This window comes from Aquarana catesbeiana, linkage group LG09, assembly GCF_042186555.1.
Source record: "Aquarana catesbeiana isolate 2022-GZ linkage group LG09, ASM4218655v1, whole genome shotgun sequence".
Taxonomy (NCBI): domain Eukaryota; kingdom Metazoa; phylum Chordata; class Amphibia; order Anura; family Ranidae; genus Aquarana; species Aquarana catesbeiana.
Genome location: NC_133332.1, coordinates 1,938,850 through 1,951,384, shown reverse-complemented (window position 1 = coordinate 1,951,384; position 12,535 = coordinate 1,938,850). Strand labels below are relative to the sequence as shown.

The following is a 12,535-nucleotide window of genomic DNA, read 5'->3' as shown; positions in this document are numbered from 1 at the left end:
TAACCTCTCAGTTCAGAGAACATGGTTGTCAGAGGAGCAGAAGTTGCCAATCAACATCCTGGAACATTGGGTGATTAGTCTGGCTCTCCTATTCTGGTCTGTCTACCTTCAGGTTCTCCCATTAATGTTCAGTTGGACAATGCCATGCCTGTGACATATATCAGCCATCAAGGAGGGACAAGAAGCCACACTGCTGAGGAAGAAGTGGGCACAACCTTGTCTTGGGCAGAATTTTTCACTCCAATTCTCTCCAATGGGCACATTCCTGACGTAGAAGATTGTCAGGTAGACTGTCAGCCATTGGTAGCTGAATCTGGTTGAGTAGTCTCTGAAAGCGATCAGGGAATCCAGATGTAGATATCTTGGTGTCCAGATTCAGTAACAAATTGGATAGGTTTGTGTTCTGAACCAGGGATCTTCAGGCAGTTGCGGTAGATGTCCCGGTGACTCCTGTGGATTATTTTTACTTGATCTTCCTCATCTGTTGCACAGAATAAAGGTGGAGGGTATTCTGATGATTCTGATCGCACCGGCTTGACTAAGAGAATGGTGGTATGCAGACATCCTAAATCTCCTGGCAGGCGAGCTGCAGGCTCTTGCGGATCAGCCAGATTTGCAGTCGATCATCCATCCTGTTTTACAGTCGATGACTTTGATGACATGGCTGTTGAAGTCCAAATCCTGAGGGATACTGGTGTTCCCGACTCTGTAATCAGTCAAAGTAAGAAATGTGACCTCCAGGAAGGTGTACCACCATACATGAAAGGCATTTTTCACCTGGTGTGAGGCTCTTTCATCCCTGATGTTATGATGGATATATTTTGGCGGTTTTTCCAACCTGGTGTGGAGTTGTCTGGATTTAAGTTCCATCAAGGGACAATCCTCAGCATTCTGTTTTAGAGACCTATTGTGTCTCTTTCTTTGTACAGGCTGTCGCACTTATCATTTCTCCTGTGTCCCTTTTTATGTGCAGGGTTGCCTTTTTTGTGGCCATTGCCTCGGCTCGCAGGTTTTTGGAACAGACTACGCTTTCCTGCAAGGAACCCTTTTTGTTTTTTTGCCAAGGTAAGGTGATGTTGAGGTCTTAGTCCTCTTTTGCCACCTAAGGAACCTTTCCCACCTTTCCTCATTCCACTCGAATAAGGACATTGGGGGTTATTTACGAAAGGCAAATCCACTTTGCACTGGAAGTGCAGTCGCTCTAATGCCGCGTACACACGGTCGGACTTTTCACCTGCAAAAGTCCGACGGACGCCGCCGGACCAAGTCCGGCGGACAATCCGACCGTGTGTGGTCTCCATCGGACTTCCGACGGACCGTTTCGGGCGGAAATCCGACGTACTTTAGATTTGAAGCCTGCTTCAAATCTTTACGTCGTACCTCCGCCGGACTCAGTTCCTGACGGAAAGCCCGTTCGTCTGTATGCTAGTCCGAAGGACCAGATACGACGGAGGAGCAGGTTACTGCATCTCGCGCTCGCTGCAATATGAAAAACGAATTTTCCCATTGCGGCGAGCGCGGGGGGCATCCCAGGCCCTTAGGTCTGGTATGGAACTTTAAGGGGAACCCCCCTACGCCGAAAAACCGGCGTGGGGGTCCCCCCAAAATCCATACCAGACCCCGATCCGAGCACGCAGCCCGGCCGGTCAGGAAAGGGGGTGGGGACGAACGAGCGCCCCCCCCCCCCCTCCTGAACCGTACCAGGCCGCATGCCCTCAACATGGGGGGGTGCTTTGGGGGAGGGGGCGCCTTGCGGTGCCCCCCCACCACAAAGCACCTTGTCCCCATGTTGATGAGGACAAGGGCCTCTTCCCGACAACCCTGGCCGTTGGTTGTCGGGGTCTGCGGGCGGGGGGCTTATCGGAATCCGGGAGCCCCCTATAATAAGAGGGCCCCCAGATCCCGGCCCCCCCACCCTATGTGAATGAGTATGGGGTACATGGTACCCCTACCCATTCACCTAGGTAAAAAGTGTCAATAATAAAACACAACACAGGTTTTTAAAATAATTTATTAAACAGCTCCGGGGGGGGTCTTCTTCCGTCTTCGGGGGTCCCTCTGGTTCATCTTCTCCCGGCGTCCGGTTGGTTCTTCTCCGCTCTCCGGCCTCTTCTCCCGGTGTCCCAGGTCTTCGGCCGGCCCCTCCGCTGTCTTCAGGTAGCTCTATTGCCAGCGGAGGTCCGGACTTCTTGGCTTCTTGGCTTCTTGTGTTTTCTTCTCTTCTTTTCCCCCCAGATGTTGACACGACGCTCTCTCCGGCTGGACTGGTCTCTGAGGGCTGCGTTGTGACTTATATAGGCGGAGACCCCGCCCCCATATGATGTCACAGTCCCTGGGCATGCTGGGACTGTGACGTTTTAGGGGGCGTGGTCAACCACGCCCCCTAAAACGTCACAGTCCCAGCATGCCCAGGGACTGTGACATCATATGGGGGCGGGGTCTCCGCCTATATAAGTCACAACGCAGCCCTCAGAGACCAGTCCAGCCGGAGAGAGCGTCGTGTCAACATCTGGGGGAAGAGAAGAGAAGAGAACACAAGAAGCCAAGAAGCCAAGAAGTCCGGACCTCCGCTGGCAATAGAGCTACCTGAAGACAGCGGAGGGGCCGGCCAAAGACCTGGGACACCGGGAGAAGAGGCCGGAGAGCGGAGAAGAACCAACCGGACGCCGGGAGAAGATGAACCAGAGGGACCCCCGAAGACGGAAGAAGACCCCCCCCGGAGCTGTTTAATAAATTATTTTAAAAACCTGTGTTGTGTTTTATTATTGACACTTTTTACCTAGGTGAATGGGTAGGGGTACCATGTACCCCATACTCATTCACATAGGGTGGGGGGGCCGGGATCTGGGGGCCCTCTTATTATAGGGGGCTCCCGGATTCCGATAAGCCCCCCGCCCGCAGACCCCGACAACCAACGGCCAGGGTTGTCGGGAAGAGGCCCTTGTCCTCATCAACATGGGGACAAGGTGCTTTGTGGTGGGGGGGCACCGCAAGGCGCCCCCTCCCCCAAAGCACCCCCCCATGTTGAGGGCATGCGGCCTGGTACGGTTCAGGAGGGGGGGGGGCGCTCGTTCATCCCCACCCCCTTTCCTGACCGGCCGGGCTGCGTGCTCGGATCGGGGTCTGGTATGGATTTTGGGGGGACCCCCACGCCGGTTTTTCGGCGTAGGGGGTTCTCCTTAAAGTTCCATACCAGACCTAAGGGCCTGCGACGGGGCTCGCAAGGTTTCAATCTCGCCAAAAAAAGCGGCGAGATTGAATTCCTTTTCTAGTCCCGTCGTACCCAAGTCACGTTCAAAATGAACGGACTTGTCCGTGTGTGGGAAAGTCCGTTCATTCTGAAAGTCCGGCGGAAGTCCGTCGGGAAGACCGGATTCCGGAAAGTCCGGCCGTGTGTAGGCAAGTCCGGCCGTTCAGAAAGTCCGGCGGTAGTCTGGCGGCAAGTACGTTGGACCTAGCTTTCTAGAAAGTCCGACCGTGTGTATGCGGCATAAATCTAAGGGGTAGATCTGAAATGAAGTGGAAGATCTGCTGATTTTATCATCCAATCATGTGCAAGCTAAAATGCTGTTTTTTATTTTCCTTGCATGTCCTCCTCTGATCTACAGTGACTTTACTTCCAAGTGCACTTGCAGTGCAAAGTGGATTTTTCTTTAGTAAATAACCCCCATTGTGTTGCCATCTTTTGTCCTAAAACTAAGCACCCCAAGGAGGTGGCGCTTCACTCTTTGGATGTTTTTTCAAGTTTATCTGAGGCCTACAACTTCTTTATGTCAGTCTGAATCCTTGTTTGTTCTGCCTGAGGGTCCTCGCAAGGGTCAGGCTGCTTCTTGATCCACCATTTCTAGGTGGATTTATTTCTAAGGTGTATGATATCCAGGGCAAATCTCCCTGGTCAAGGCCCATTCCACCAGGGTCGTCAGTGCTTCCTGGGCTATTCAACATGAAGCTTCTGTGGTTGAAATTTGTAAGGCCTGGTCTTCTCTTCACACACCTAAGTCCTACTAGGTAGATGTTCACTGCAGATGCCAGTTTTGGCTCAAGGTCTTGCAGGCCATTTTGTAGGGCGGTTTTTCTTCTGGGTTTTGGGCTTGTTGCCATCATTGCCAAACTCTCACGTTCAGGACTTTCAGACACCCCAGTGAGTCATGAAGATGCATTGTGTCCTGTGATGTATGATTAGCAAAGAAGGATTTTTGGTTTACCTGTGAGGTATAAACCTGAAGATGACCCGTGTCCTGTGATGTACTCCCTGAGGATTTTACAGGTAAACCAAAAATCCTGTTATATTTGGGGACAAAGTGTGTAATGCCCTTTTTTCAGTGGACAGAGGAATCAATAAATACTCTAGATCAGTGGACAGTAGGAGTGATATATACCCCCCCAAGAATAAAATTCTTAGAGAAAGTCTTTGTTGGAAGGTTTTGTGGTTTATTTGGTTGCCCCCCTCCCCATGTTTCAGGAGTCCACCATGTCCTCCACCCTGAGCCTGGATCACAGTTACCAGATACAAGATGAGATCAGCACTGGGAATTCTGGACCCCAGCAGAATAGATCTTGCAAGGAGGAGAAGCAGCCAGACACCAGTGCAGATGCAGAACTGAAGATAAGACAGCTGGGCTTGGTGACTAAACCCAGACCTCGGAGCAAAGCCAGAGCAAGGAAGGTAAGTTCTAGGCTGTACGTTCAATAATCAGACTGTTCTCACTCCGCATAGGTTATAGGAGACAGTAAACAAGACAGAAACAATCTGGGGTATATACTGTACACAACCCAATCTGTACCAGTGATGGTTGGGCCAATTAGGGCGCAATGACAACTAACTGTAACCAATTGAAAGTCTCATCACAATGCAATGACAGATGCTTTCGAGGTTGTGGTCAAAGAGGAGATGAACTGCACACATGGTGGTCTTGCCCTCGTCTTGTAGGCTTCTGGTCAAGAGTCTTTAGTCTACTTTCCTCCCTATTTCATGCTCCCTTCCGCAAAGACCCCAAATTTGCATTACTCCATTGCCCGCTCCCGGGCCTTTTCTCTCATCAACAGAAACTAGTTACATACTTATTTATTGCCGCCAAACAAATAATAGCGAGGGCTTGGAAAAAACCCTCTGTATCATTCGCAGAGGTGAAGAATTCTTTGATGACCCTCATGATACACGAGAAAATGTCCAGCGTCCTCCACGACTCCCATGCAAAATTTCTTAAGGTATGGGCCCCGTGGTGGTCCTACACACTCCCCAACCTAAATCCGACTAGTCTAGGTCTGTAAATTCAATTTGAACTAACCTCCAGCCTGGGGGACCCCCCCCCCCCATTTCCTCTTTTCCTGGGCCTCTCGCCCGCCGCTCTGCTCTACACTTACCTCCCCCCCCCCCCATTTCCTCTCTTCCTGGGCCTCTCGCCCGCCGCTCTGCTCTACACTTACCTCCCTCCCTACCTCCTCCTCCCCCCCCCCCCCCCCCCGTTGTGGTATATGTGTTCTTTCCCTTTTCCTCTTTTTTTTTTTTCTCTCTTCTCATGTTTGTTTGTCACCCTCTTCCCTGTTTTGCGGACAACTCCGCTCCCCCTTGTCTGCCTCAGCCCCTGGGCCCCATGGCTTGGGCATAGCGCACTGACCTCCGGCCCTGGCTGGTAGGTCAATGTCAGTTGATAAAATACACTCTTAAAATATGTTTCATTATGTACTTTTATGTAAACCTCTTTCTTATGTTTTTTGTACATATCCCCTGCGTGGCAATTCGTTATCTGGGGTTTTTCCCTTTTTTTTCCAATAAAAACATTGTACCAGAAAGTCTCATCACAAATTGGGGTCATTTCCTTCACTTTCTAATACTCATTGGCTGATTGGGAGAATTGCACTGCATACTGGCGGCACAGAAATGTACTGCAAAAAAAAAGAAAGAGGGCTAATGGCCCTCTTCAGTCTCCTCTGGTCCTCCTCAGTTTTCTCTGGTCCTCCTCAGTCTCCCCTGGTCCTCCTCAGTCTCCCCTGGTCCTCCTCAGTCTCATCTGGTCCTCCTCAGTCTCATCTGGTCCTCCTCAGTCTCCTCTGGTCCTCTCAGTCTCCTCTGGTCCTCCTCAGTCTTTTCTGACCCTCCTCAGTCTTTTCTGACCCTCCTCAGTCTTTTCTGACCCTCCTCAGTCTTTTCTGACCCTCCTCAGTCTTTTCTGACCCTCCTCAGTCTTCTCTGCCCCTCCTCAGTCTCTTCTGGTCCTCCTCAGTCTCTTCTGGTCCTCCTCAGTCTCCTCTCGTCATCTTCAGTCTCCCCTGGCACACCTCAGTCTTCTCTAGCCCTCCTCAGTCTCCTCTGGTCCTCCTCAGTTTTCTCTGGTCCTCCTCAGTTTTCTCTGGTCCTCCTCAGTTTTCTCTGGCCCTCCTCAGTTTTCTCTGGCCCTCCTCAGTTTTCTCTGGCCCTCCTCAGTTTTCTCTGGCCCTCCTCAGTTTTCTCTGGCCCTCCTCAGTTTTCTCTGGCCCTCCTCAGTTTTCTTTGCCCCACTTCAGTCTTCTCGGCCCCTCTTCAGACTTCTCTGCCCCTCCTCAATATTCTGTACCTCTGTCCAGTCTTCTCGGCTCCTCCCCAATCTTCTCTGCATTTCTTCATTCTTCTCTGACCTTCCACAGTCTCTCTACCCCTCTCCAGTCTCCTCCACCCCTCCTCAGTCTCCTCTGCCCCTCCCCAGTCTTCTCTGTCCTTCCTCAGCCTTCTCTGCCCCGCCCCCCCCCCCCCCCGCAGTCTCCTCTGCCCCTCCGCAGCCTTCTCTGCCTCTCCACAGTCCAGTCCAGCGTACAGAACAGCACCCCCCCCCCCCCCCCCCCAACAGACCCCATATGAGGTAGATCTCATTTTGGCATCTTGAAACAATATTGTTACACGTTAGAAAATCCATTCCATGATTGGCTCCCCTGCAGATTGTGTAAATTTGCCCCCCACTTACAAAGAAATGAAGGGTCTATAATTTTTAACATAGGTGTATTTTATATGATAGAGACAGAATATGAACCAAAAATCCAGAAAAAACACGATACAAATGTTATAAATGGAGTAAAATAAGTATTTGATCCCCTACCAACCAACCATAATTCTGCCCCCCACAGACTGGCTACAGTAGGTGCTCATGTGGTACACAGATTAGTCCTGTCAATGTAAGAAGGTTCTCCTAACGACAACTCGTTATGTGTATAAAAGACACCTGTCCACAGAATCTCTTTCTTCCATTCAATCCTCACCATCATGGGGAATACCAAAGATCCGTCAGAGGACGTCAGGGAGAAGATTGTAGACCTGCACAAGGCTGGAATGGGCTACAAGACCATCAGCAAGAAGCTTGGTGAGAAGGAGACAACTGTTGGAGCGATTATTCGCAAATGGAAGAAATACAAAATAACCATCAATCGTCCTCGGTCTGGAGCTCCATGCAAGATAGTACCTCATGGAGTGAGGATGGTCATGAAAAAAGTGAGGGATCAGCCCAGAACTACACGGGAGGAGCTTGTGAAGGATCTCAAGGCAGTTGGGACCACAGTCACCAAACAAACCATTGGTAACACAATACACCACCATGGATTGAAATCCTGCAGAACCCGCAAGGTCCCCCTCCTCAGGAAGACACATGTAGAGGAACGTCTGAAGTCTACCAATCAACATCTAAATGATTCAGAGAAGGATTGGGAGAAAGTTCTGTGGTCAGATGAGACCAAGATTCAGCTCTTTGGTATTAACGCCATGTTTGGAGGAAGAAAAATGGTGACTATGACCCTAAGAACATCATCCCTACAGTCACACATCATCCCTACAGTCACACATCATCCCTACAGTCACACACCATCCCTACAGTCACATCATCCCTACAGTCACACACAGAGGTGGAAACATGATGATTTGGGGCGGTTTCTCTGCTAAAGGTACAGGCAGACTTTGCCGCATTGAGGGGCCAATGGACGGGGCCAATTATTGTAAAATCTTGGATGAGAACCTTCCCTCAGCCAGAACACTGAAGATGGGTCATGGATGGGTCTTCCAGCATGACAATGACCCAAAACATACCGCCAAGGCAACAAAGGAGTGGCTCAAGAAGAAGCACATTGAGATCTTGGAGTGGCCTAGCCAGTCTCCAGACCTTAATCCTATAGAAAATGTATGGAGGGAACTGAAACTTTGAGTTGCCAAGAGACAGCCAAGAAACCTTAAGGATTTAGAGAAGATCTGTAGAGAAGAGTGGACCAAAATCCGTCCTGAGATGTGAGCAAACCTGATCACCACCTACAAGAAACGTCTGACCTCTGTGATCACCAACAAGGGTTTCTCCACCAACTGCTAAGTCATGTTTTGCTTGGGGATCAAATACTTATTTTACTCGCTGAACTGCAACTCCATTTATAACATTTGTATTGTGTGTTTTTTCTGGATTTTTGATTGATATTCTGTCTCTATCATATAAAATACACCTAAATGGGCAAACTTACACAATCTGCAGGTGAGCAAATCATTATTTTCGCCACTGTATCTAGCAGAGGGTTTCCAGGTCCTAAATTTGTTTAATACTGGGAGGATGATGTTGATGGGTGTTCCTTGTATCTCAGATATACTCCCCCCTTTTTTGTCCTCTCAGGTGAAACCACCAACGTCCAGTCACCCCCCGGATGCACAGACTTCTGGGAAGACATCCGGTCCCTCCAGGCTGCAGCCAATCAGGAAGAAGTGTGTGAACGGATTCATCATGTTCTGCAGACTGAACCGTAAAGCCTACCTCAGGTGACATCTAACCCCGGTGTGGGGAGATGGGGGGGATGATGAGCTGGAGGGTGGGGGGCGGGGTTGAGAATATCCTGAATATCCTGAATTTTATCCTCCTTGTTCAGGGTGAATCCTGGCAAAGCATCCACTACGGCCACCAGAGATCTGGCAGAATTGTGGAGAAACATGTCTGTGAAGGAGAGGCGTCCATACTGGTAAAGAGGATTCTGGGAGATTCTTGATGGGTGGGTCTTTGGGGAGGAGCCTTCTTCTGGAGGCGGAGTCAAGTCTCTGTCATTCCCTTCTATGGAAGAATGGAAATATTCTCTTTCTGGGGAAAGGTTAGATAACAGGCGAAGGAGTGGCCTAAATTTCACCAGGGAGGAGCCTCGTTTTGGAGTTGGGGTCAGGGCTCATTGGGAACACTAGTTCTGGTGGCAACCAGGGATTCCCTCACTTTGGAAGGATTTTATCTCACTTCCTGTTTTGGTTATGGGACAGGAAGTGAAGGGAAATCTTTAGTTACACTTCAATAGCACATGAAATTTTGAAGTACTTTCGAAGGTCATGTGAATTTTGGTAAGACTTTAGCCATTGACAAAGTAGAAGATTGGGTTTAGGGTGATCGTATTAAATGGCTCACTGTATAGATTGTAGTACGAGGTTTGGGAGCACCCCGGCCTCTACAGACGATAGGAACTGATGGTAAGTTAATCTTTGGTTCATAATGGTTGGGTGTGATTACACCACCTGCAGGAGTAAGACACTAAATACAACTGCGAAAGAAACACCCTAGCGGCGACCCCTGCTGGTGGCTATACCCCCTCTGCTCCTCACAGCTCAGCACTTACTATAGGGGTTAGGACCTAGGATTTTTTTCTACCTTCCTTCAAAGGTGGACTGATAGGGTGGATTGTTACTGTGCTGAGCCAGCTTTCACCTTGGCCACTCCCTTAGAAAGATTGTGTTTTCTTTTCCCTAGTTCATGCCTTCTCCAGGGGGTGTCCTGTCTTCATGGTCTTCTCAGCCACTGGGGGATCTTATATCAGATCTGAAACAGCCTTTCTCCCAGAATATCAGGGACCTTCCTCTATTGACTCCTCATGAAGTGGTCTCTCTGGTTACTATCACCTGGCATCTCTCCTTAGCAGCGTTTCTCCTGTGTGCAACCTTTTCTGGTGCTGCACTGGGTGACGGTGGGACTTCACCCTCAGTTGTCCTTCTGCTGAAGGTCGTATCAAGTTTTACTTACATGAGGTAGTCCTGAGGAAGTTCGTATCAGTTCTCACTTACATGAGGTTGTCCTTCTGCTGACAGTCGTATCAGTTTTCACTTACATGAGGTTGTCTTTCTGCTGACAGTCGTATCAGTTCTCACTTACATGAGGTTGTCCTTCTGCTGAAAGTCGTATCAGTTTTCACTTACATGAAGTTGTCCTGAGGAAGGTCGTATCAGTTCTCACTTACATGAAGTTGTCCTTCTACTGAAGGTCGTATCAGTTTTCACGTACATGAGGTTCTCCTGAGGAAGATCGTATAGTTCTCACATGAGGTCATGAGTTGACCTCCTCTGGGTCCCTCCGTCTCAGGAAGTCGTGTTTTTTGATGGTTTGGGCCACATGGCGTTGGTCTTGTTATTAGTAGGATGGTTCGCCATGTTGATGGTTTGAAGGGTGGAGGTGTCAGGCTGCGGTTTGGCCGATCCCCTTGGGATTGGGAGCTTTAAATATGTTTTTTTCTGATGTTTTTTTCTGCTCTTTTCACCAGGACTCTGTGCATGTTCTGGGCTTCTCCTCTCTGCGATTTTGTTGCTCAAGTATTCCAAGGGACTGCCTGGTTACTTCTACGCCTTTTCATAAAACTCTGCGTAGTGATGGCACGGCCTTGAAGGATGCCAGCTTCTGGTCGTTCATCTTTGCTGCCAGCAGTTTGGCTCTGCAGGGGCGGAGTTTCCTGTGCGTTGGTTTGTTATTTATGGGCCCACCCTTTTCTGGCACTGTTTTGGGATGTCCATTATGTTCTAAAGACTCCACGGTGCCCTTCAATGAGCAAAAGAGAAAGCGTAATCTTTGTAGTCACCATAAAATCTTTTCCTGGTCCATTGGAAGGCACAGTACCGACCACGCCTTCTTTTCCTGTCTCCTAATACTACTGGCTGCTAACTGAGCTGTGAGGAGCAGACGGGGGTGTGAGGCCACCATCTAGGGACCGCCCCTAGGGAGTTTTTTTCTTTGTACACAGCGCCCTGCTCCTACAGCTGGCGTAATCACACCCATCCAATATCTTCAATGTCCTACAATGGAGGTGAGAATCCCACTTCATACATGAAATGACAGACAAATGTTATCAGCCTGTTACCCCCCGAGCCAGCCGAGGGGTGCTAAAACATCCAGATACAAAGCTGGGGGTGTATTATGTACCCCAGAAAATGTTTACACCCCATTACACTCTTCTGCAATAATATCCGTATCTCTGTATAACGTTCATAACGGGAGAAGAGGCCGGCGTGCTTCCACAATCCATACAATCAGCAAAAAATGGGATCACCCTGAACCTGATCTTCTACGTTTGTACAGTATGTCCTTATTGACACTCGCAGACAATCTACCGGTGTCTCCTCACACAGGAGCAGCTGGTATTTGCTGGGGAGGGGGGGGGGGGAGATGAGAGACGCACATTGGAAACTTTGTTGAAGTTTTTTTATAATTTTATATTCAACATCCTCAAGTAGTTGCTACAGGCAGAATGTCGCTGGCCGGGGATAGGACACGATGGAGCTCTGTGCTGACCACTCACCCCCCCACCCTGTTTTTCTCCACAGTATGAAGGCTCTGCACTACAGTCTGATCAATGACCGTCTGGTGAAGCAGAGAAACGTGAATCTCCTCTCCGGGGAGGTCTCTCCACCCAAACCGCTGTCTGTCCTACTGGCCGACAAGTCGCTTCCCCTCACCCCTGTGTCCAGATTCTTCCACCAGGATATAAAGTTCCCACTTCCCACTCTGTGAGGTGTATGCTGCCGAGTGTGTCAAGCTAATTTCCCATGGTACTGTTAAAGTGTTGGTATGTGGGGGGGGGGTGGTATTGTTCTTGTTATGGTGGGAGGGAATGGTATTGTTCTTGATAGGGGGGGTTGGGGGTCAGTAGCTGGCAGCATGCACAGTATAGTTTGTAGATCCCGCCGCTCTGGCCTCAGATGTTCTACAAATGTTTCAGGAAAGTTAATTGTTTAATAAAAGAAAACCAGAAAGTTGCCTCCTGACCTCCTTTTTCTCAGTTGTTCCTGCAAGGTATGAGGTGCTCAAGGAGCAAATAGTGCCGTCAGATTGGTGCAACTGACCCAACATGGCCTCAATGTAGAAAGGCTGCAGACCCTCCAACATTGATCCGCTGGAGGAGCCTGCAGACCTTCCAACATGGATCCTCTGGCGGAGCCTGCAGACCCTCCAACATGGATCCTTGGGGGAGCCTGCAGAGCTTCTACAAATGTTTCAGACAACTTAATAGTTTAATAAAAGAAACCCAAAAACTGCCTCCAAACCTCCTCCTTCTCAGCTGTTCCTGTATAGTATGAGGTGTTGAAGGAGAAAATAGTGCAGACAGATTGGTGCAACTGACCCAACATGACCTCAATGTAGAAAGGCTGCAGACCCTCCAATATGGATCCTCTGGAAGAGCCTGCAGACCCTCCAACATGGATCCTCTGGGGGAGCCTGCAGACCCTCCAACATGGATCCTCTGGGGGAGTCTGCAGACCCTCCAACATGGATCCTCTGGGGGAGCCTGCAGACCCTCCAAC

The 12,535-nt window shown here is 49.6% G+C and overlaps 1 protein-coding gene across 1 annotated transcript in view; it reads left to right on the top strand.

Annotated features, from left to right (window-relative positions):
- MEIOSIN (meiosis initiator) overlaps window positions 1–11,815 on the top strand; it is a 37,116-nt gene extending 25,301 nt beyond the window's left edge. The window contains exons 9-12 of the mRNA XM_073598056.1: window positions 4,463–4,666; window positions 8,613–8,755; window positions 8,863–8,952; window positions 11,558–11,815. Coding sequence (XP_073454157.1) covers window positions 4,463–4,666; window positions 8,613–8,755; window positions 8,863–8,952; window positions 11,558–11,744 — 624 coding nt within the window. The 3' untranslated portion in view covers window positions 11,745–11,815. The remainder of the gene's footprint in view (window positions 1–4,462; window positions 4,667–8,612; window positions 8,756–8,862; window positions 8,953–11,557) is intronic.
- The last annotated feature ends 720 nt before the right edge of the window (window positions 11,816–12,535 follow it).